We start from the raw sequence: 26063 nt of genomic DNA on the forward strand, positions 1-26063 counted from the left end.
AAGAGACTTTTATTTAGCACAGGGATTAGACAAAGAAAAAAAACACCTTTGAGAAACCAAGTTCAATGCAACATAAAAATGGCAAACAGCTATAAATGTATCTCTCCCATACACCTCCAATATCAACATACAGCTCTTTACTTTGGTAATTTACATTGCCCTTGTTAAGACACACTTATACCCAGGGTCCCCAGGCTCCCTTGGGTCCAGGATCACATTTGGGATCATCATCTGGAAAAACAATTGGTTTGGCATCCCTCTGATGATGCTGAAGTCGACGGAGAAGAAAGTCCACCACCTTAGGGTTGAGTACGGACACCTCATCCCGCTCCTCAGGGTCTTGCTCCACATTATATAACCAGACTCCTGCTTTTGTAGAGGGGGACTGAGGAGAGGGTTGGGGACTTGACACTGATCCTGGTTTGGGAAACCAAAGGGGACAGCCTACAAGAGGGACACATTGTTGTTATGAGTAGAAATGCAAATTAGGTATGGGTGCAAGGAGTCATTTCTTACCAGCAGCCTGAGAGAAGAGAAATATTTTCGTCTTAGAAAGAGGAAGCAAACGTTCACAATAACAATGTGGCTCTTGCTGGAGTCTGCTATGCCATGAGTGGGATAAAAATGAAATAATGCTATTTCACTAAATGTTTTGCAACTGTGCCTTTATCCTACTGTAAGTGTAATTAGGAATTAAAAGATAGAATCCTACTATAAGTGTAATTTGGAATCATTCCTCATAGGAATATGCTAATGACTAGTATTAATAGTAAACAGTGTACATCTTGATTGACCTGGATGTCACCGAATTGATCATGTCGTGACTATAATTAGATTACTAGAAATGTTTGTCTTTTCATTCATTCAGAGCTACTCATATTTGAAAAAAAAAGTGTAAAAAAAAAAAAAAAAGTGTGTAAAAAAGTGGTTGCTAGGTGACTGGAACGCTGGTGTGGTCGCCGCTCCGTCTAGCATCTTGTTTTTGTTTGATTTTTTTAATTTTCGTAATTTAATGTCATGTTTTGTTCTGTTTTTGTATTTGTCTATTAGTAACATCTTATAGGCGTTACTTTCAGTGCTTTTTTGCATTTTGTACTGTACGCCTAAAGTTTCTGCCGGTCAAAGTCTATTGGGCTGATGGCTGATCTGAGACATCTGTTGCTATCGTTAATGTTGCGGTCTTTGGGAACTGCTATGAAAGCTGTCATCGCCATGGTCAGAGAGGCACGTAGCCTACAGAGTGTAGGCTGTCGGAAACCAAAAAGACTGGCTGCCTACCAGAACAAGCTGTCCACTGAGCTGCTACTATCCTGCTAGCTGCCTTAACTAGCGTCACTCCAATGTTAGAGGCGAGCAGGAATTTCAGGACTGGAATAGAGGATCCGTCGCTATCGGAGGTCCACTGAGAGTTGCTGATCTGTGTTGGATTTCCAGCATCTACTCCGGACGACTCAGGGGTGCGTTTCCAACTACAGAGGACTTCAGATCCATGTCTCCAGAGCTCTGCAGACGGCCCATGGACTTGGTTGGACTCTTGGTTGAGCTCTTTCCCAGTTCTCCACTCTTCACTCACTCTAGGTCTTCTAACCTTAAGGATAAGTTGGTAGACTCAGACACTTTTAATCCTTCTAAACGTCCCTGCGAATGCTTAGATGACATAACTTTTTCCCTAGTCATAATTGCACTTCATGTAATCATGTCCATAAGACTGACACTTTCACCAGCTTCTCCACTGGGAAAAAATATGACATTAGGACATTCCTAATTTGCAATTCAGTCAATGTCATATATTTATTTCAATTAGCACCGTAGCGCTATTAGTAGAAAGGATCCAAAATCACCAGTTGTGCAACACTTTTCTGAGACCAATCACTCAGTATCTGATTTAAAATTCTTCGGCATTGATAGTCTTTTTCACCCGTAGGAGGAGCTGTGCGGCACAGGCTCTCCTCCAACTTGAAGCATGGTGGATATTTCATTTAAAAACTGCAGCCCAATGATTTAAATGATGAGTTGGACCTCACACGTTTCCTCTAGACTTAATATACTGTGTATATCTACATACTTGTTAACACCATTATGGTGAATGGGTATTTGAATTGTAGTTTCCCAATGAATATTCCATGTCTGCATTCTTGATAGTTTCCAAAATTATTATTTATTTTCTTCATTATTTCTATTCCAATATACTTTTTTATTTTATATTTCTCACCTTACATTGTATATGTATGTTGTATGTCAACCACCTATTAGGTGGACAATGCCTTTTAATAAAATTTAATTTCACTTATTACACATGTCTAATGGCGCTTTACAGAGTGCCAACTGCACTTCAGCCTAACTAGGCTAGTTAATTGGCAGATCTAGCATCAACTAGACACTGTCTATTTAAAGGCGTTTCTCCTCTTTGATTGTTTGCACTGATGATGGTCTGAATGGGACCAAAAACATTTTGCACTTTGGTAGCACTTTGCACTTCTCACAACTGGTTGGATTAAAATTTGCATGGGCAACATTGGTGTGCATCGGCAACATTGAGTTCTTTTTTGACTGAAGGACTGATATACTATTGGAACTAACACACCCGCCAGGCCTGGAGTCATTAGCGTGATACCCTGTTTGCCCCATACCACAAATGTATGCAGATGCACATAAAAACTGAAATATGTTATTCACCATTGCCTTCTAGAAAAGTAGACAAACAGTTCCTGGATGATGACTTAAAAACATATTAATTTTGTTTTTAATGTAGTCTTTTTGTTGTGTTTGTTTCAGTATAATGCATATGATTCATGAGTGTATTTTAGACGTTCGCCTAACGTCTCTATACACGATTTGATTGGCCTGATAGATGTTTAATTTTTCCAGCTCACAAGCCAACAGAGAGTTGCTAGACTAGCCCTGGCAGCAAATGTAATTTGCTGCCGCTAGGGTGCGTCTAGATTTCTAGGCTAGCCTGCAGGTAGGTCTGCTTTAAAAATAGGATAATAGTGAAAAACATCATTCCAGCTAAGCATTCAATGATAAATACTGAATATTACATTACATTAAAATGGATGTGCACTGTGCAGTGAGCAGAATTTAAACATGGCTGCATATTAGACTTTTATTGATCAAAATGACATAAACAGCTGTTTTAGTTACTTGATGATAGAGAAGACAAACCATTTTGTGGAATGATGCATCATCGTATGAAATTTAGATAGATAGATAGATAGATACTTTATTGATCCCCAGGGGAAATTTGCAAGATGTGACTCAAAAACAATGTCTAGTAGCCTAAGTGACATCAGGCTCTGTCTGTCACTCCTTGTCTGTAGCTGATCAAAATGACATAAGCCTAAACTTTGAGTTAAGGCTATATGTTTGGCATATTGAATAACTTGATATAGAAGACAAACCATTTTGTGGAATGATGCATCATCATATAAAATTTTGCAATGATGTGACTCAAAAACAGTCTCTGGTAGCCTTTTGTCATCACACTCTGTCTACCACTTGCTGTCTGTAGCTGGTCATGCTTTGCATCATTCTGAAACATCCTTAAATTCGGGACAATTAGCTTGGTTCAATTTGGTACGGGACCTTGCAGTCGGAATTGTTGTTTGTTTTTTCAAAGTCTAAAGACAGTCCAAAGTAGCCTGGGCTATTAAGTGTAAGTTAATTATCCTAATCTTCAAAACATTTTGAGTAGTTTTCATATAGTAGTTTTGATTCCCAAGTGCCACCCCAATAAAAAGTCTGGACCCAGCTGCCCCCCCCCCCCCCCTATAAAATAATCCTGGCTATGCCCCTGTCTGTTAGTCAAGTGATTTTTTTTTACCCTCACTGAAACGGAGATGATGGTGAACAGGTTCACAGGTTGTACTACTTTTTTGGACGAAAATATGTTGGGCCCAAAGACGATATGTGGCATCAGACTTAACAACCAAATAAACACTCACAGCAAATTTCATGGCAATTGTCCAAAGATTGGCTTAAAAATGACCTCACTTCCTGTTTGGAGACTTCACCAAGTATTTGGCTAAGCAACGGAGGTTAATATGTTCTATGTTTTGTCCACATGATGTAGGCCTAGCCTATGTCTAATCATTGTTGCACTCGAAGAAAACTGCAATGTTTCATTCGTCCTCCCTTTCAATCGTCCCGAGCGGTCGTTCTCTCTCCAAACTAACTTTATTCTCAAAATGTTGAGTTTAATGTCGACACGTCGAGATTAAAGTCGACATGATATTTCAACTTTATTCTCGAAATGTTGAGTTTAATGTCGACATGGCGACTTTAAAGTCGACACGTCGAGTTGAATCTCATCATGGCAAAAAATATTTGTTTCTTCATGTGTGGCCCTAATACTCCGTCGTAGTAATGTTATGAATGAATCATCAAAAGATTATTTTTTATACCTGTTTTTAGTCAACATTACCAAAGGTGCCAATAATTCTGGAGGGTACTGTACATTGCTGATGATGAAAATTCAGGCAAGAAAAGACCAGAGGAGCCACACAAGAACAAAAATACTACTTTCAACACATACCATTTTGGCACCAAAAAGCCAAATGGTCAAATATCACCAACCATTAAATTTTCATTCTCTCTCAAAATTAAATAATTTTGTCCCAGACCAGAGTCTTGGACCCATATGTTTTCATGATTTTACCTGGGTAACCGGTCAGTAGCTTCCACTCTCTATAGCGGATGGCAGCATGGATGCGAACATCAAAACTGTCAGACTGGTTGATTCTGGAGATAGGCACAGGCCTATGAGCAAATTCTGGAGGTAAGGTCAGCCCAGGGTCACTTGAACCTGAACAAATACACATGAAACATTCATTTTGATGTAAAATAAACTGTTCTTACCAGATGAACCACATACAATCAGGATCTTAGGATTCCTATATTTCTGACATATATGGCTATGACAGGTCATGGCTTAGATTTTGAAACATTTTTATTCTCTTTTTTACAGTTCACCATAATTACCATAAAATCACCATAATTCTCTTTTTTACAGTTCACCAAACTGTAGGCAGGGCAAGAGTGACTGACATAAGATCACTTCATTGTAAACTTTCATCACTACAAGAGTGACTACAACATATAAGTTGAATGATTGCAATTATTTGAATGACCCTCACAGTCCACCAGTACTCTAGTTGTAAAAAAAATAAATCAGAGGGGATGGTGGATTGGATTCAATGTTTAGGGACAAATTATTTGTGATGATGGCAGCACATATGGTGGGAGACCAACAGTGTACCCTTTTGTTTTGTTTAAGCACAAAGATAATTATTATGTTATTGTCGTGTCCAGGCTTGGAATTTCATCAATTTAAGGGCAAGGCCACTTAGCCTTCAGTTGGGCATATTTGGCGTGGGGCACAAAGGCCACACGTCAGGACACCAATACCAAAGTTAACTACCGGTATAGGCCTACTGTAGGATACATAAAATTGATCAAAGTTGTATTTAGCCTAATCACAGCAGTAGACCTGCATCACTGTATGAAACATTACTAAAACATGAAATATTACATAGAACTGTAAATCTGTACGTTATTTAACATTTATTTTCTATTTGGCCTGTTATGAAATCATGTATTGAACAATTTAAGCACAGCTCAGCTTTAAGAAACTCAAATAGCCTACATGCATGCTTAGCATTTTGTGATCTTTTAAGGCTTCTTTGACAAACTGCAAAAAGCAATATATATATATATATTGCTGCAAATTCAAAACCGGATTATAGTGCGGCAGATTAGTGAAACAATCGTTCACTTTGTGATACAAGCATCAAACTTGGCACAAATATTCTTTGGGACCCACTTTATCCAAAAAGCACATTAGCCACACAAAAAATCCAATATGGCCGCCATTTTCCAAGATGGCCACCATTGAAAGCCATTATACTTGGTTTTTGACTTGGATTGGATAATCATATTTTGATGATCTTGATATCTTAATATACAGTGGGGAGAATAAGTATTTGAACCCATGCTAAAGTTGACTAAAAAGATGAATATAAAATAATCTGTTAGAAATTGATCTTAATGCCTAAATTAAAAACAAATGAGTAAAAATCCAACCTTTAAGAACACCACTTTTAGTGAATGACGAATGTATCGTAAATAAATAAATAAATGTTCTTCCTTAAAATACAGGGGTAATACGTATTTGACTCCTATGTTAAATTCCCATAGAGGCAGGCAGATTTTTTATTTTTAAAGGCCACTTATTTCATGGATCCAGGATACTATGCATCCTGATAAAGTCCCCTTGGCCTTTGGAATTAAAATAGCCCCACATCACCACATACCCTTCACAGAGTTTCCGTTGTCCGGTAATTACCGGACATTGGCCGGAAAAAAAAATGAAATGTCCGACAAAATAAAATCTCTAAATTGAAATTGGCTAATAATCCTGTCCCCTAACGCAATCTGAATTTGAGAATAAGCCTTAGCCTAATATGTAAGCCTATATTATACGTCCTCTGGCGAGATTAATGTTTATTTTTGTGTAACAAACTTTGTAGTTTTTTCACATGCTGTTGCAACAACTAGTAACGTTAGAACAACTACAACACCACACCGATCTAGCCAGACCGGAAACTAAACAATACGCACTGACGAATGGAATGGAACAGAACGTTGTATGTGCTGCATACACGCCCCCTTTTAGGGGGAAGAAGATGACTGATATAATGGAAATCTATGCTGCATCAAAGTGGACAGCGAAACGTGCTTATAGTAAACTTACTAAATCTTGAAACAAACATGAAAAAAAGGCAGAAAATAAGGTTGGTGTAAGAGTTTTCTGTGTGTTTATGGGATTAATGTGACCATGTTCCTATGTTTTGCTCTCTCCAGTTTACTAACAGGAGTGTCACGAATGTATCGATAGGCACAGTCAAACTGCCCGTGGCTGACTAGCAAGCTTAACTTTACATGTCATAACATCAACTAAACATAAGTCACACATTCATTCTATCACTTGTAATATGAACGTAGCCTATTTCCTACAACTAGGTGAGATAATTGGGTATGTTATACTGAAGTTCCACAGTTAGCTAGCTAGCAAGCTTTTGCATGGGATATATGGTAAGTGTACATGCTAAATTTGTATAATACATGGGGTATTGCAAGCGAATAAGGTTGGTAATGTACATCGTTTCGACATGAGTAAGTTACATAAACACAATTCTTCATAACTGCCGTGTTAGTAAAATGATTGAATGTCCTGTGAATTAATAACTAGATGTAACGTCAACGTGTGATTACTAGCGGTCTTTCAATGATATAATGTTAACATGTTTTCCGCTAAAATGGGGCGTGATGCAGATCAAATGTATCTTTATGATGCGCCGTTAGTAGGCTACGTAAAAGGCATGCTGCACACACTTGGTTGGGCTAACGAGCCGGCCAAAGAGTAGCCTAGGCTGACGCATTAGTTGTGTGCCGCCAAAGATTTTTTCACCATCACTTGTTCTGTTATCAACATTCATCTTTGGCTGCTACTATTTGCGATGCACTCTGCACTCGGCGGCCATATACCAACGTTTTATGGGCACTCATCGGGCACAGTCTTTGGGTCGAACTGCGCGTGCGCAAGGCTTCACAACACCAATCTTGCTCCAGCGGCGAGATCACAACACATGATTGGCACGATGTCTTCACAACACACCATATGATTGGCTCAATGTATTCACATCACACCACATGATTGGCTCAATGTATTTACATGTCGACGTTTTGCCGAGGAAGGGGTGGGATATGTGTAGACAACGGCCATATTGGCGTGACAAACTAGCCCCATGCATTTCTATGGAGTATTTTTTGAGTACTGTGTCTCCACATTAGAAAGTCTCTGGTTATATTTGGTCTCTGCTCCATAAAATCCATTGTTCATCCAGTGTTTGCCTGTTAAAAACTTCGGCGTTGATGTGTGTGGCAAGTGACAGTGCACCATAGACTGTAGGCCTATAAAATGGCAATGCACTCATGTTGAAAAGTTCCTTATTTTGTGCATGCACTTCTGCAGTAGCATTTATTTCAGTTTATATCAGCTATATTTCTGAAGAATATATTGTGTTGCCTCAGGTCTGCTGCACATCTTTTGAAATTTGATTTGAAATAATCAAATAGACCTACAGTGGGCAGTGCTTCGACTTGGCCAGCTTCACTCGCGGTCCGCGCGTGGGATCACGCGGTATCACGCGGCTTTAATTTGTATTTTTCCAGTGAGACGCTGCAACAACCCAAACAACCGGTAGATGGCTCAAGTGAGGGTGTCTCGTAAAAAGAAATGGAGCCTGGAAAACCCTACACAGACTTCACTACAGACTTTAGCAGACTGGTTTAGAAATAATTTAAAAGCCAGAAATATGCCTGCCCTGCCCTAATAAAGAAATATTTGGTTAACTGCGAGTGAATCCCGTTTGCAGCCGTAGAAGAAACGCAGGACAAATTAAACATTCTGGTTCTCTCCGAGTGCAACTATGATAGACAGACATCATTTGGACAAAATATAGAGCATATTCTCCTTTGCTCAGCCAAATGCCTTCCTGTTACGTCCTGTTATCACGGAGTTACAGGCGATAAACGATGTTTGATGGTCACAAGTTTACTTCATTAGCGTTTTTTTTAATTTTTTTTATTATTATTAAAGAGTTATTTTCATTTAAAGGTTTGACTTCGTGCTTATTCAGTAGAGCATTTAGTGCTCTCCCCAATCCCAGACGTTCACATTGCATGTTTGTTTGTAATGGATGCAACCGCGAGATAGGCTATGCGTTTGATGGCAATGAGTTGTTAACAGACATGAACCAAGATATATAGCCCAGCAGCAATCTAGGGACTGTTCGTTATTTATTGAAGGGGCCACCGGAGGAATTTTGAGTGCTTCAGTCAAAAGTTGCATGACACTCTCTTGCCTGCTAGAAATTGTTCAATGACCCTCCGACAGAATTGTTAAAAAAGACATGACCCTCCCCTGCCAATTGCTGTCTTCCGCCCGCGCCACAGCCACACACTGTGATAACGTTCTTAAATCAATCTTTCCCGTGAGCTTGCATGCTACCAGTCCTTCCTTTTCAAATGTGTTGCGCCTGTTTGCACAATTTCAGAAATAATCATATGTGATTAATAATATGACAAATAATCCCTGTGCACGGGGACCGAAACAATGCATGCCAACTTTTTCCGTGTTTATCATGTATTTTAACTTTCCCCCGCTGTCTTGCCGTTTTAATGTTTTCCCGTAGTATATTCCATATTTTAATACTCTCATAACAGCCCTTCCATCGGGCCTACCATAACTTACCAACTCTGTACTGTAGACCCTAACTGGCTATTTATATTTTCTGTGAAATAAGCAAATGTATTTGTTCAACTTTATGAAGCAGAATTAACGCATAGGCTACTTGGAACATAATACATTTGACAAAGGACAGATGTATGTTGCTAGTGACAAAATATTAACTTTCAGTGTTTTACGATGTCTTTGTCATGGGGAAGTGTTTTTCCCCATGCATTTATTCTAGGTTACTGTCAGTGACTGCCGTGAGAGAAGCGGGTTCTGTTTCGTTCATGTCAGTGACTGACGCGAGAGAAGCGGGGTCAGTGTTGTGTTGCGTTGCGTTAATTTATGAGTTTAATTTATGAAACAATGAGTGCAGGAAGCGCGTTTGTATGGTTATATTGCTTGACGGGGGGGGGGGGGGGGGGATCCCAAGCAGCTTTCAGCCATAAGGATACTTTGAGAACATTTCAATTCACCCGACACTAATATTCAAAATATTGAAAACTATTTCGGCATAGCCTATAAAGCAGTTTAATTAAATGGAATGTTAGTTGTAAACAAACGAGCTACTTGGTGAGGCTTGGCCTCACAGATGCGCTCGTGCCTTAGATGGCAGGAAAAATCTTCACGATAGGCCTATTAACTAACCACCCGATTCACGTTGGCTGGGGGGAAGGGGGGCCATCAGACATTTGTGCCCTGCCCCCAACAAATCACACCTTCCCACCTCTGACAGCTTAAAAGAAGTCAAGAGGACTCCTTACTCACAGACCTATTCACAAAATATGCCAGTTTTAGGACACAGAATAATGTTTGTAATGATACCAGGTAGGCCTACGTTTAACAGTAACAAGTGTAATGAGCTATTCATTGTCGAAGGTGAAATTCTTACTTTGGAAAACAAACATTTGCCGATATCATTGCCGACCATCAGAATATTGCAACAGATTCTGTGTGTTCTGGGGCCTCATTACAGAAACTTCCTAACTCTGAAATCCTATCTTATCTCAGTTTAGGATGGCATTTAGGATTTTTGGTATTACAGAAGCATGTTTCCTAACTGCATTTAGGAAAAAGGCCTATCTTAACTTAAGATAGGAATTTGGCCATTACAGAACCATCCTAACTCAAGAATTTCCTAACTTATGAATCCTAACTTAGGATGGCACATACCCTGTCCTAAATGCAAAATAACTGCCAAAACTGACTGCAACAGTCTTGTGAGAGTGGTTGCCTAGCCTATGACAAGATGATGGACATGGCTGTTAGGGACACCATAAAGCATATTTCACTAAATAAGTTAATTAAGTGAAAACTTAAAAATGTAGCCTATAAGCTATGTGTTTTAAAACAATTATAATATTTATAACAATTAAATATTAATAATTATAACAGAATATTAGACTATTACTGGTATGTATTATTATAAATATGTTTTTTGTTTTTCCATTTTTTTATCCTGTTCATCCAATGAATCAATATTGACACACTCTCTTTCTTCCTACATAGGCCTAACCTAGACCTATTTCTATCTGATATTATGGTTTGTCCATCTTGAGCAAACAACTGTCTTTAGAACACCATCTTTGCAACCTGACATTCTAATAGATACATTCTCATAGATACAGGCAGTGTTGTATACATTCTAATCATAGAAACAGGCATGACAGGACGATTGCCGATTTAAAAATCTAACTGACAGTTATGGTTAGGATTTCTTAAGTTAAGATAAGATAGGAGGTCTGAGATAAGATAGGACACAGCCATGAGTTTAGGAACTGCTTCTGTAATAGGAAGATAGGATTTTTCCTATCTTTGAAACTTAAGTTAAGATAGGACAAGCAGTTAGGATATTTTTCTGTAATGAGGCCCCTGGACTGCAGGTAACTTGTTAAACCAGTGGTTCTCAAACTTTTATTTCATTCCCCACTTTGATCAAGGGGCATGACTGATGATAGTGGAGATAACGTGTTATCCCGAGGCTTTTGCAAGTCAGCATCTTCGACGGTAGTCTATTAAAAATATAAGTTTTCGATGTCCCAAACGGAGAGCCATACTTTATTGTTTTTAACGATCTCTATGCTACTCACAAAAATGTAGGCATGGGGACATGATAAAGTAGGCTATCAAACTGCCGTGTGTTAAATTATTGTGATCACGAGCCAGTGGTTTTCAAACATTATGCGTGACTCGGACATCTAACTAAATGCAACAGGCTCATATCGTCCTAGCATTCGCAAAATGAGGACCAGTGTTTTGTCAAATTGCAAATAGCTATTCGTTTTAACGAATTTTTACGATAGTATGAAGTGCTTTTTGCATAGGCTACTATCTTAATCTTGGAATATGGGGAGGGAAGTGGCGCGTCTGCAGTCAGCCAAATATGAATGTAATTCTGCGGCATAAGCAGATGTGTTTGTTTATTGTACAGAAAAATAAAAATGACATGTCAAGCAGTCAATTGACTACATTGCAGTCAAGAAGTAGGGCAAATTAAGACACTGTTTTGATTTGCGTAGTTGCGTTACCCCCAACACTGACAATAACATACAGTAGACAGCAAATTAAGATATTTTTTCGTTTTGTGGAGCGGCACCGGTAGGCTATCAAAAGCAGATTTCGATTTTTGCTACCACCGTGTAGTCAAGCCTTAAGCCATACCCAAGTAGCCTTAATCGAGGTAATGTTTAATTACGATTTATTTTGTTATTGAATTCGTAGGCTGGGATTCCTCTCGGTAACAATTACCACTGACAGAGCGATGTACAGTGGCAGAGCGACGCACAGTGGCTGAAAGTGGTACTAAAGCTTCACGTAGCTTCACGCCGCGTAATGCGCGACTGAAGTGGCCATTTGAAAGCGATGCCCACTGTATGGCTTTCATTTGAATCCCAATCAAGATAAACAATAATTGCTTTATTGTTAATATGGACTTGTGGAAAGTTCAGAAATGCAAAATAATAGAATTTTAATCATATGATAAAATATGTGATTAATCGAGATTAACTATAGGAATTCAGCGATTAATCGTGATTAAAAATTTTAATCGTTTGACAGCACTAGTAGGGATATTTTAATTCCAAAGGCCAAGGGAACTTTATCAAGATGCATAGTATCCTGGATCCATAAAATAAGTGGCCTTTCAAAATAAAAAAATCTGCCTGCCTCTATAGGAATTTAACATAGGGGGCTAATACTTATTACCCCTGTATTTTAAGGAAGAACATTTATTTATTTACGATACATTCTTCATTCACTAAAATTGGTGTTCGGGTTGGATTTTTAATCATTTATTTTAATTAAGGCATTAAGATCAATTTCTAACAGATTTTATATTCCTCTTTTTAGTCAACTTTAGCATGGGTTCGAATACTTATTCTCCCCACTGTAGGTAAAAGGGTCTGGACTTTCCAATTCTACGATAACATGTCAAAGAATGTGTTAAATTGTGAAGATAGATGCAATTAATGGGAAAAATAGCACATTTTAGTACTAATTCTAGCATAATTAAATCGTTTTTTGTTAATAAAACATATGTTGGTTAGGTAACTTCAGCAGGGGCAGGGGGGTAAGTAAGTGCATGTTCTTTTCAGTTAAATATATACAAATTTCTTCTGTTGCGCATGTAGCTTAGCTGTGTGTGTGGAACGTTGGTAAACCTCACTCCCCGATGCCTCAAGAGTGCTGCTGGCATGCGAGCTAGTAGCCTGGGCTTTTAGCTCAATTGTCAGCACACTCGACTCCCAATCCGCACAGGTTCAACACAACATAGGTTACACGCAACTGCATGAAAGGCATGCAGAAAGATTCTAGTGTCAGCCTCTTCATGGTTGCAAGTACTTAGGCCTTCCAGGCTGTCAGGTTTATGCAAAGAACATTTTCTTCTTTGGTCACAATCACCACATTGTCTGGACACCAAGACACAATTAGGTAAGCTAGAAATCCAAAAAGTTCAGTCTTGTTGTCATTGTCTCGCAGGAAGCTTTTCCAGTTAGGTGGTACTTTAGTTTTGTCAAACACTCTGCGGCCCTTGCCTCATTTTGATCGTGTTTCAGCCTTCAGACTGGAATTGCAGTAAACGTCAAATACGATGTCTGTCCAGTACTTTGATAGGCATGTATCTTTGGAATAACTTCTTAAACAGCATATTCTTCAAATGTCACTGAGGCCTTTGGAGACAATGAATAAACAAGAGAACACTCATCCTTTGTCTGGAGGATAAATAAGAGTTTCCAGAATGTTGACAAGCTTCAACTTCAACTTCGCTCAATGATGCAGGGAAAGACTGGTTTTCATGCTTAAAGAATTGGCTTCTTACGGTCACCTGAACCTGACTCTTGGCAAAAGAAGTCAGTGTTGTTCTTTTTAATTGGTGTGTAAAACGAAGCTTAATCACCCAAACCATTGAAGCATGCACTCAAGATGAGGGCCAACAAGCTCAGCGGCACTAGGGTGTGCAATGGCTTTTGACTCTAGTGTGAGAAGATCTCTGGACTCCTCCTAAAAAGGGTTGCCCAGGTCCTTCATCACACCAAACAACTTCTGGACCTTGTCTGTGAAGGATTTCCGAGACTGGTTAGTCTGGTTCATGGTGTCGGATATCCTCACTAGCTACTTTGGCCTGAGATGCAGACTCATACTGAGAAACCAAATAATTAAACTCTGGTCCAGATACCATCCATTGCATTAGGGCTGATGGGTTCTCAGTTATTCCAATGGCACCACCATCACCTTTGACAATTGCATTGGCCTGTTCATGGGCTTGATCAAAAGCCAATCCGGAAAACTCTGTGGGTCTTGTGGACCACAAAGTTCCCTTGCTGAAATTCATTGGCCAACTGAGGATGTGTTTGTTGTAAAGAGATCATGTCTCTAAGCCATCTAGCATAGTTGACATTATTGTTTGCAAAGAAGAAGGGGATGAGTGCAGACAATGATTCACAATACAAAGTGAAGTTTGCTTCTCTGAAAGACCTGATCAAAGAGAACATCACCAATTGCATTGACATCACAAGCTCCCAGAATTGAAACTGTGGACTCTTCATCTGCCTCTTATGACATCAGTCTTCCCAACTTAAAGAAGTATGGCCTTGATCGATATTCGAGAGAGAGAATAAATTATATTCGAGTGAGAAAGAGGATCAACGATATTCGAGAGTGAACTTCGATAAACGATTTTCGAGTGCAGTCCAACTATTTCTGGCCGCCATCTTGGAAACTAGCCTTGAAATAGATTTCTTTCTTTGCACCATTTATTTTGCCATGTTAAAATACATACAAATTGATGCCTAGATCATGTAAATACGCCCAGCCATTAAAGTTCTACAGCAAAAACGTTTTTTCTTACATTTGATGTGGCGGCCATCTTGAAAAATGGCCGCCATGTTGGATTTTCAGGTGGCTAATGTGCTTTCCTCAAAAAGTAGGTTCTAGTGATTATTCATGCCAATTTTGGTGCTTGTATCACAAAGTGAACGATTGTCCTGGAATATGGACTTAACCTGCCGCACTATACTCTGGAACGGCTTACTGTACAGGGGTTATTTTTTTCCTAAACAATCTAAATGTATAAAACATACACTGATCACTTGTGGAACGTTTAACCGTCCTCCATAAACAAACAAACAAACAAACTAAAAAACAAACAAACAGGACAAACAGAAAGGCTAAAGCAATCCAAGTGCAATACTTACATGGTGCAATGTCCACATAGAGTGGATCAATGTTATGAAGTATCTCAAGTCTGGGAGAAGACATCTTTTTGCTATGATAAAGAGAACACAACCGAACCGGGATGTAAGCAGAACTGTGCAAACATCATTTAGCTTAATTGAACATAAATCATAAGACGTGATGGCAAAGGAATGTGTCTGATCAAAATATCGTAAACAACTAGAAATGCAATTCCAAGGAATTACCAGTGCATGAAAATGCTAAAGTTGTGATGTAAAATATCATGTATAGTTAAAACAGATAATACAGAGATGGTTACTACGGTGATGCTAGGATAGACATGGTGGTTGCATAGCTTAATAAAAGTTGATAGTTTAAAAGTAGACAGTTTAAAAGTTGAAGGTAAATAGTTTAAAAGTTGTTGACAGACTGGAAGTTTAATGAATGTTGATATTCAAATAGTTTAATGGCTGTGTATAGGTAGATATTTGACGATAACTGAAAGTTGGAATGGCTCTAATGTTTGCTAGCAGTTATGCTAAGATTTTAACTATGCTAACCATGCTACTTAACTAATGTTTTCTAGCAGTTTAATGAATGTTGATATTCAAATAGTTTAATGGCTGTGTATAGGTAGATATTTGACGATAACTGAAAGTTGGAATGGCTCTGATGTTTGCTAGCAGTTATGCTAAGATTTTTAACTATGCTAACCATGCTACTTAGCTAATGTTTTATAGCAGTGCTAGCAATGTTAACACGCTAACCATGCTACTTAGCTAACTTAACTAACATTTTCTAGCAGTTTTGATAAACATGCTAACTATGTTAGCAATGCTAACTATGCTAACCATGCTACTTAGCTAACTTAACTAACGTTTTCTAGCCGTTTTGTTAAACATGCTAACTATGTTAACAATGCTAACATGCTAACTATGTTAACCATGTGACCAAAGATCCTTGATTACTAGCAAGATAGAGCAACGTAATTCATTACTATGGGAGCAAAACGGGACAGTTCCGGTCTGCATAAGTGGGAGTGTCACCTTACGTCACTAAATAAACTTTCACTCTTAATAAGCAATAAGAACAGATAAACATAATTCTGTTCACACTATCATTGTCTATAATCATGTATGATACCAATGAATCATTCTTTAGGGAATGATATAAATAATTGAATTAGTCATGTGTACCGAGCTAGCTAGCTAGTTAACGCTAGCTTAAAACGCCATACAAGTGGATGGGAGTAGCTATGGCAATACAGATATGCGCTAACAAGTGACTAGTAGTTGAAGGACTTCGCTTAAACTTAATATACTGTTCCAAATTTGCTTGAGTATAAACTATCCACTTTAACTAATGTCAGTAATGTTATTCAGCTAGTTGTCATTTCAAAGAAATTACACTTCTCCGTTTAAAATGTTACCTTAGCTAAGAGGCTAGCTAGCATGCTAACAACTGGACCATAGACTGTATATATAGAACTGGACAGTGTGGTTGCATTCAGCAGTGTTCTATGGAATTGAAGCCGCCGAGGCGACGCCATCTTGGAAAATTTGCAACCAATTTGAAGTGCGGCTGCGCAGCAGAAGTTGAAGCATGCGCAGTGAAGAGGAGTCACGGTCAGGCACGCCCACTCAGTGAGTTAAACACGCCCCTTGTCGAGTGAAACCCGCCCCCTTCTCCTTTCCACAACACAGGTCGATAATGGTCGAGGTCGACCCGGCGCCGAAGGCTAGCTGGCTGAATGAATTTAGCGGCTGTGAGTTAGCTAAACAGCACAAACAACAGTCTTCGGTTTGTTCTTGTCTGGTAAGTTTTGTGTATCAACTGAAAAGTTTTTTTGTCTATTGTTGTTCTTAAATACGTCTAAGAGAGCTTATTATGTTGATTACAGACTGTGAGAAATTAGTATGGTGAATACTAATCAGCTAACAACAGAAATACGGACAGCGAATTACATGCTAACGTTAGCAGCTACATTAACGTTACTGTAAACGGTAGGCTAAGTTGGTCATTGAGGTGAAGATTAGCAAACAGCTCCCATAAGAGTCGATGCATGTTTAGTCGGTTTTATTAGTTTTTGCTGTTTTCAAATATCTCAGTCTGAATGTATGCCATCTCAACATGGAGTAACCATTGACTGTACATGGAGATTACACAGTCAGTACAGTTTATGATGTGATAAAGCAACGTAAGTTAACGTTATATGAAGCATGGACCTCATCAACTTGTCATATTAATGTAACTACTAGCCAGTTTACCAACGTTGCATTTTTTCTAACGTTAACGACAAAGACACCTCCGTTAGAGCTACACCTGTGACGGTAGGTCGGTAGTTGTAGACCGCATAAGTAAATGATCGATAAATGAAACGCCTGCATTAAACACTACGCCAAGAACCAGTCACAAATTCCCAGGGATATCGGTGAAAGTAACACCTCAATTTGTCATCTAACGTCCATGATCAGTCATACTGATAACGTTATTTTTCAAGCTGATGCAAGTTGATAATTCACATATTTAAATATAGAATTTAATGTTTAAACGTGTAGTTAACATTAGGTAGGCAGTGACATTTATTGCACACATATATTTAATTAATTGGTATTACTAGTGTTGTTGAGTGCCTCATTATATGCTTTGTAATATTGTAAAATTGTTTGACTAACTTTATTGTAACTTTCAGATAAGGTAGATAAGGTATGGGTGATGGCTGAATGTACTGGAGGTGGCGGCAAGGAGGTCTCCATTAGTCTGCAAGGGAATGCCTACGTGAAGTGGTTTGGCTGGGGTGGTCTTAGGTGGCATGTCCTCCCCCTTTCTCCAAGTTCCCAGACATTCATCTCCCTGACACCACCCACTGTCACTGGATCAACCTGAAGCCCCTTATACATGGGACATGGCACAGCACCACTACGAAACACATGACTTTCAATAACTTGCGTGGCACCAAGATAAGTCTGCCGCTGCTCTGAACCTTCTGTTAACTTGACATCATTCATACTTGAGGCTGTACACATCACTTTGTTTCTATTTTCTTTATTGATGCCACCCAAACTTCAACTTTCTGTATGCCCCTGAACTCACACAAATTGTAAATTGCAATGCGCCATTTAACCAGTAGTGTAGTCTAGTTAGCTGTAGTAGTGGATATACTATGAGCAATCCTTGCCTATTTTAAATGGGTATACTGAGATGGTGATGCTTTTTAAGTGGGTTTACTGTGTAGTCCTGTGTATCACATAGACTATACCACTGCATTTAACTGCCTTTTTTGGGTATACTGAGATGGTGATAATTTTTAAGTGGGTTTACTGTGTAGTCCTGTGTATCACATAGACTATACCACTGCATCTAACTGCCTTGGTATTTAACAGTAGCCTACACACAGATGTAGAAGTTAGAAGAACATTAATATCAGAATAATTATTGGTTGATACTAAATCAATTTTGATTTTTTATTTATTTTGTTTGAAGTATCATTCAGAATGCCGCAGCACGCCTGGTCTTCAATCAGCCTAAGAGGACACATGTAACCCCTCTCCTAGTTACTCTCCGTTGGCTCCCTATAGTAGCCAGAATTAAATTTAAATCTCACACTTTGGCCTATAGGACACTGACTGGATCTGCTTCTTGTTATTTTGATTCAACGATCAAGATGTATATCCCCAACCGCCCACTGCAGTCTTCTGCTGAGCGTCTGTTATGTCGACCAGTCTTAAACGCTAGGTCAAATTCAAGACTCTTTCCCTCAGTGGTTCCATGTTGGTGGAATGAGTTGCCCAGTGCTCTTCATTCCTGTGATAGTTTTTGGTCTTTTAAGAGGGGTCTAAAGGCATATCTGTTCAACATGCACTTAGTTCATTAAGCGCTTCTTAAGTGTTATGGTTTGTATAGTACTGTGTTATTTTCATTAGGCTGTTGATTCATTTGACGTTTTTTTTTTATTGATATTCTCCTTGTAAGGCCCGTCTTTTGCCCAAACCTTATGCATTTCTCAAGAATGCCTTTTGCAGTCAATTTACATGTGTGGATGCCTGTGTTTGATCTGTATTGTCTTAGCTGGCCATGGCCAAAGATCCCCAACACCCGCTCATGCATAAAGTGACCATTTGCTCCTTGTTCTGGTCCCTCTACTGAGAGATAACTCAGTCCTGGGCCTACTTGATGTCTTCTGGTGAGATAGGCCAACCTCATTATCATACAGTATTGCTCTGTAAATATGTGTTGTGAATAATACATTCATGTTTGGTCTTGAATTAATACTTGTAATGTGGGCAACAGTCCGATTATGGTTTTGATACAATTGAATGTATCTGTGCATAGTTGTAGATTAAGAATTAAACTGCAGCATAAAGCTATGATATCCACCTGGGCCACACCCATCCACCTCAGACAACAAAGGCTCTGATGAGTCGGGGGTGGCCCAAGTGAATGATAAAAGTGGAGGCTCTGGTCATCCAGGGGTTTTCTGCCTTCTGGTCTTCTGTCTTCTCTCCCATCTTGGGGTTCTGCTCTTCTGTCTTCTTTCCCATCTTGGGGCTTCTTTTCCTATCTTCTCTTCTTTTTCCACCTTGGACCTCTTCTCTGGGTCTCTCTCTTTTCCCTCTCTCTCTTCCTCTCTCTCTCTGTCTCCCTTTGTCTTTCTCTCTCTCTCTCTCTCTCTCTTTCTCTCTCCCCTTTTCTCTATCTCTGGGTTTGTATTGTTTTATTTGGTGTATCAGTTATCTCTAACTTGTCAAGTTTACCTCTGTGAATTGGTTAAGTTTCCTTTGTTACCATTTGCTACTTTGTTACAGTAGACTATGTGAGTTTACTTGTACATTCAACTGAAGTAATATGGGTTACATTTACGTCTCTATGTTTCCGAGGCTATATATATCATTTATGAGCGTCTTCTTACATCCTTAATGTAGTGTTACCATGTTATTGTTATATTATTGATTGAATGGGCATTGTTATTTATTATTGCCCCCCCCCCCTCATTTTCATTGTTTATATTTAATTAGGCTATTGATTGATCCCTGTTAAATTTAAGTATTATATTGTTTTGTATTTGTATATGGCTTTGGACAAAAGTGTAACCTAGCCATCATAATGTGGTATTTTCTTATGCACTTGAAGCAAAAAATAAAAATATGTTTCTTTAAATGTAGTACCACTTTAAACACATGACTCACTGAACAGCAAAGTAGCTTCCTGATTATGTGTAAAATGTCTACAGAGTATCCTGATGTAGTAGGTCCATGTTCTCATATTTTTACAGCTGACATGAAGGCTGCAATATTACATTTTTGATTTATAATGGAGCACCCTCTCTGGTGAAAGACTAGTACTAGCAACCCTGTGGTAGAGTCATACGATTACAGACATATTGAGAGAGCCTATGATTAGTTGTCACAGTTTTCAATTTAGACGTATTGAAATGGGGTACGTCTAAGGGAGGATTTACACATCACTGGCAAGACCTGATCAAATCATACCATACCAAAATGCTTCTCCGGCAGTGCAATCGCAGGTAACAACAATACCTTAACTCCCCATTTTCAGATACCGCTGTTATGAGCATACTAAGCAAATTGCCCATTTGTAAATTTGAATCCCTCCTCACGTTAAGCTATGGTCCAATATGTGTTCACTAAAAAACAAGTAACGTTATTTGTCTGGCTTATTAATAAATGCTCATACCGAGGTTGTCGACCTAGCAGGCTAGGTGACGTTTATTGCCATTCGTGCAAAACTAAGCAAGAGTTAACGTTAATGAAACTTAACATCGCCTTCTCCCAGTGACTTAAGTGTATTCAAATGAAGTTGCAACGGTGGTGGCGGCAATCACTGGTCACATTAAACCATTTGAAACAAGTAGGACTGTAAATGATCGTGACTATGGCTAACGTTACTTCGGATCAATATAGCAGAGCCCTTTTACTTTACCTCTCAACTGGCTAATGCTAGCATGATTTAGCATGCTATAAGCTAATATACTTAGCATCTACGAAAGAACAGCACATATATTTTTTCACTAAGAATCTGTCACAACTAACAACGATGTCTCTTACAAACAATCACACAATGTATGACTATCAATATGTATTTAATCAGACTGTGATAAGATATAGCCTAATGATAATAACAGCAACACTTATTTAGGTTAGATTAGGTGTCGATATCAGGTGTCGTTAAACTAAGGTAGCGACAAAGCGTCGAGTCTGCTGCCAGCCAGCTGTCAATCATAGATGTAAACACGCCCTTTTTAGATTTGTTAAAATAACATTAAAAGAAAAATAGTGTGTATTGAAGCATCTTGAAAACTATTTTTTCGAATAAAAAGTTGTAGATGCAAAAATAGTTTTAGGTGAGAAAAGTGACACAGAAAGTTGGCTACTTGCCCATTGAAATACATGGAGATGGGCGGAGTCACGCATTGTACTGCAACCAGCCACCAGGGGGCTCTGGACTAGCGCTCGCATCACTCTTAACAGACGGCACACTGTCCAGTTCTATATATACAGTCTATGAACTGGACAGTAACTGGCAGCAGCATGGTCTGATATTAAGTTATTTTATTACAAATCCGAACACTAAAAAATTACACTTTTAGGCTTGAAATAATCCCAAACACTTACAGAATATGATAAAATGTTCGAAAAACCCCTCAACAATTAGTGCAGCGAGGGTTTACTCTGGTCTGCATAAAGGGGGATTCCCCCCCCCCCTTGCAATAATCGAACGCGGAAATTGTCGAACGTTTGCTCCGCTTTAACCCTCTCTGATGTGACTTAGCTAACCTAGCTTATCATTTTTAGTAGTTATGCTAACTATGCTAACTAACATGCTAACTATGTTAACCATGCTAACTACCTACAGTGGGTAGGAGTCATAGTTGATGACAAGTAACAGTTACAATGGCTGAACAGTTAAAAAGTTCAGTAGTTTAAAGGGTTAAATTGTTTAACAGTGAAATATTGTAGTGAGGACTTTTATTTTGAAACAGTTTTTGGCAGAGGAAGCAGTTGAACAGGATGTGTAGTCTTAATAGGGCCAGTTTGTATGCTTAAAGCCTGAGACTGGCAGTTGATCCAGGTGGCCCGAACACCTGCCATAGGATTCTAATTGCTTAACGGCCGTATTGTGATGTCATAATCATAATGTTAAGTCAATGGGGAAATTTTGATTAGTTTTTAATTAATAGTTTAAAAAGTATAAAAGTTACAAAGCTGAAAAATACAAAGCCCACATATGTCATAAGTAAGACCTACGTAACATAGTTTGAATGAAGTTTCTACGTTAAACGGTTGAAGCTGCATTAAGTGCGTTAGAAGAAGAATAATAACTAGAAAAGCATTTCCTGAAGGAAATACAGTGCATGAAAATGCAAAAATATGATGTAAAATATCATACAGAGGAAAAACAAACTATTGGTTGCTAGGTAGATGAGGTTTAATATAGTTGGAATGACTGAACAGTTAAATAAGTGGATAGTTTAAATGGTTAAATTATTTAGGTAGATAGTTGACGATAACTGACACTTGGAATGGCTCTAATGTTTGCTAGCAGTTATGCTAACTATGTTAACAAAGATAATAATGTTAACCAAGTTACTATGCTAACTAGCATGCTAACAATGTTAAAATGTTAAGTATGCTAACCATGTGACTTAGCTAACTTAGCTAATCATTTTTAGCAGTTATGCTAACTAGCATGCTAACATGCTAACTATGCTAATCATGTTACTTAGCTAACTTAGTTAATCATTTTAGCAGGTATGCTAACTATGCTAACTAGCATGCTAACATGCTAACCATGTTACTTAGCTGACTTAGCTAATCATTTTAAGCAGTTTTGCTAAAAATGCTAACTAGCATGTTAACATGCTAGCATGCTAACTATGCTAACCATATGACTTAGCTAACTTAGCTAATCATTTTAAGCAGTTTTGCTAAAAATGCTAACTAGCATGCTAACGATGCTAACCATGTTACTTAGCTAACTTAGCTAACTAGCTACAGTGGGTAGGAGTCATAGTTGATGACAAGTAACAGTTACAATGGCTGAACAGTTAAAAAGTTCAGTAGTTTAAAGGGTTAAATTGTTTAACAGTAAAATATTATAGTGAGGACTTTTATTTTGAAACAGTTTTTGGCAGAGGAAGCAGTTGAACAGGATGTGTAGTCTTAATAGGGCCAGTTTGTATGCTTAAAGCCTGAGACTGGCAGTTGGTCCAGGTGGCCTGAACACCTGCCATAGGATTCTAATTGCTTAACGGCTCTATTGTGATGTCATCAGCCCATGTTAAGTCTATGGGGAAATTTTGAACAGTTTTTAATTAATAGTTTAAAAAGTATAAAAGTTACAAAGCTGAAAAATACATAGCACCCATGTCCCAAGTAAGACCTACGTAACATAGTTTGAATGAAGTTTCTACGTTAAACGGTTGAAGCTGCATTAAATGCGTTAGAAGAAGAATAAGAACTAGAAAAGCATTTCCTGAAGGAAATACAGTGCATGAAAATGCAAAAATATGATGTAAAATATCATACAGAGTAAAAACAAACTATATTGGTTGCTAGGTAGATGAGGTTTAATATAGTTGGAATGACTGAACAGTTAAATAAGTGGATAGTTTAAATGGTTAAATTATTTAGGTAGATAGTTGACGATAACTGACACTTGGAATGGCTCTAATGTTTGCTAGCAGTTATGCTAACTATATTAACAAAGATAATAATGCTAACCAAGTTACTATGCTAACTAGCATGCTAACAATGTTAAAATGCTAAGTATGCTAACCATGTGACTTAGCTAACTTAGTTAATCATTTTTAGCAGTTATGCTAACTATGCTAACTAACATGCTAACAATGTTAACCATGTTACTTAGCTGACTTAGCTCATCATTTTAAGCAGTTTTGCTAAAAATGCTAACTAGCATGCTAACATGCTAGCATGCTAACCATGTGACTTAGCTAATAATTTTAAGCAGTTTTGCTAAAAATGCTAACTAGCATGCTAACATGCTAGCATGCTAACCATGTGACTTAGCTAACTTAGCTAATCATTTTTAGCAGTTTTGCTAAAAATGCTAACTAGCATGCTAACATGCTAACTATGCTAACCATGTGACTTAGCTAACTTAGCTAATCATTTTAAGCAGTTTTGCTAAAAATGCTAACTAACATGCTAACTACGCTAACCATGTGACTTAGCTAACTTAGCTAATCATTTTAAGCAGTTTTGCTAAAAATGCTAACTAGCATGCTAACATGCTAACTATGCTAACCATGTGACTTAGCTAACTTAGCTAATCATTTTAAGCAGTTTTGCTAAAAATGCTAACTAGCATGCTAACATGCTAGCATGCTAACCATGTGACTTAGCTAACTTAGCTAATCATTTTAAGCAGTTTTGCTAAAAATGCTAACTAACATGCTAACATGTTAGCATGCTAACTATGCTAACCATGTGACTTAGCTAACTAGCTACAGTGGGTAGGAGTCATAGTTGATGACAAGTAACAGTTACAATGGCTAAACAGTTAAAAAGTTCAGTAGTTTAAAGGGTTAAATTGTTTAACAGTGAAATATTGTAGTGAGGACTTTTATTTTGAAACAGTTTTTGGCAGAGGAAGCAGTTGAACAGGATGTGTAGTCTTAATAGGGCCAGTTTGTATGCTTAAAGCCTGAGACTGGCAGTTGGTCCAGGTGGCCCGAACACCTGCCATAGGATTCTAATTGCTTAACGGCCGTATTGTGATGTCATAATCATAATGTTAAGTCAATGGGGAAATTTTGATTAGTTTTTAATTAATAGTTTAAAAAGTATAAAAGTTACAAAGTTGAAAAATACATAGCACCCATGTCCTAAGTAAGACCTACGTAACATAGTTTGAATGAAGTTTCTACGTTAAACGGTTGAAGCTGCATTAAATGCGTTAGAAGAAGAAGAAGAATAAGAAGAAGCCTAGGAAGAACAGTACAGTGCATTTTCATGCACTGTAATAAGAAGCCTAGGAAGAACAGTACAGTGCATTTTCATGCACTGTAAAAAGCCTTGGAATAACAGTACAGTGCATTTTCATGCACTGTAATAAGAAGCCTAGGAAGAACAGTACAGTGCATTTTCATGCACTGTAATAAGAAGAAGCCTAGGAAGAACAGTACAGTGCATTTTCATGCACTGTAATAAGAAGCCTAGGAAGAACAGTACAGTGCATTTTCATGCACTGTAACTAGAAAACGTAATTCCAGGGAATTACCAGTGCATGAAAATGCAAAACATATGGTGTGAAATATATTGTTAAAACAGATGATGTGCTAATTGGCAACCAACATGATGAGGTTTAATATAGTTCAAATGACTGAACTAGGTAGATGAGGTTTAATATAGTTGGAATGACTGAACTAGCTAATAATTTTTAGTAGTTATGCTAACTATGCTAACTAGCATGCTAACATGCTAACTATGCTAACTTAGCTAATCATTTTAAGCAGTTTTGTTAAAAATGTTAATTAGCATGCTAACATGTTAGCATGCTAACTATGCTAACCATGTGACTTAGCTAACTTAGCTAATCATTTTAAGCAGTTTTGCTAAAAATGCTAACTAGCATGCTAACATGCTAGCATGCTAACCATGTGACTTAGCTAACTTAGCTAACTAGCTACAGTGGGTAGGAGTCATAGTTGATGACAAGTAACAGTTACAATGGCTAAACAGTTAAAAAGTTCAGTAGTTTAAAGGGTTGAATTGTTTAACAGTGAAATATTGTAGTGAGGACTTTTATTTTGAAACAGTTTTTGGCAGAGGAAGCAGTTGAACAGGATGTGTAGTCTTAATAGGGCCAGTTTGTATGCTTAAAGCCTGAGACTGGCAGTTGGTCCAGGTGGCCCGAACACCTGCCATAGGATTCTAATTGCTTAACGGCCGTATTGTGATGTCATAATCATAATGTTAAGTCAATGGGGAAATTTTGATTAGTTTTTAATTAATAGTTTAAAAAGTATAAAAGTTACAAAGTTGAAAAATACATAGCACCCATGTCCTAAGTAAGACCTACGTAACATAGTTTGAATGAAGTTTCTACGTTAAACGGT

The 26063-nt window shown here is 38.1% G+C and overlaps 1 protein-coding gene across 1 annotated transcript in view; it reads right to left on the bottom strand.

The window, feature by feature from the left end:
• Positions 1 to 26063, bottom strand: part of arsb (arylsulfatase B) — a 121905-nt gene that overhangs the window by 9 nt on the left and 95833 nt on the right. Inside the window, exons 7-9 of the mRNA XM_042058546.1 lie at positions 14986 to 15056; positions 4658 to 4804; positions 1 to 444 (exon numbers count right to left, since the gene is read on the bottom strand). The exon at positions 1 to 444 is cut by the window's left edge and continues 9 nt beyond it. Of these exons, the coding sequence (XP_041914480.1) occupies positions 176 to 444; positions 4658 to 4804; positions 14986 to 15056 (487 nt within the window). The 3' untranslated portion in view covers positions 1 to 175. The remainder of the gene's footprint in view (positions 445 to 4657; positions 4805 to 14985; positions 15057 to 26063) is intronic.

The sequence above is a fragment of the Alosa sapidissima genome, chromosome 13 (genome assembly GCF_018492685.1).
Source record: "Alosa sapidissima isolate fAloSap1 chromosome 13, fAloSap1.pri, whole genome shotgun sequence".
NCBI classification, from domain to species: domain Eukaryota; kingdom Metazoa; phylum Chordata; class Actinopteri; order Clupeiformes; family Clupeidae; genus Alosa; species Alosa sapidissima.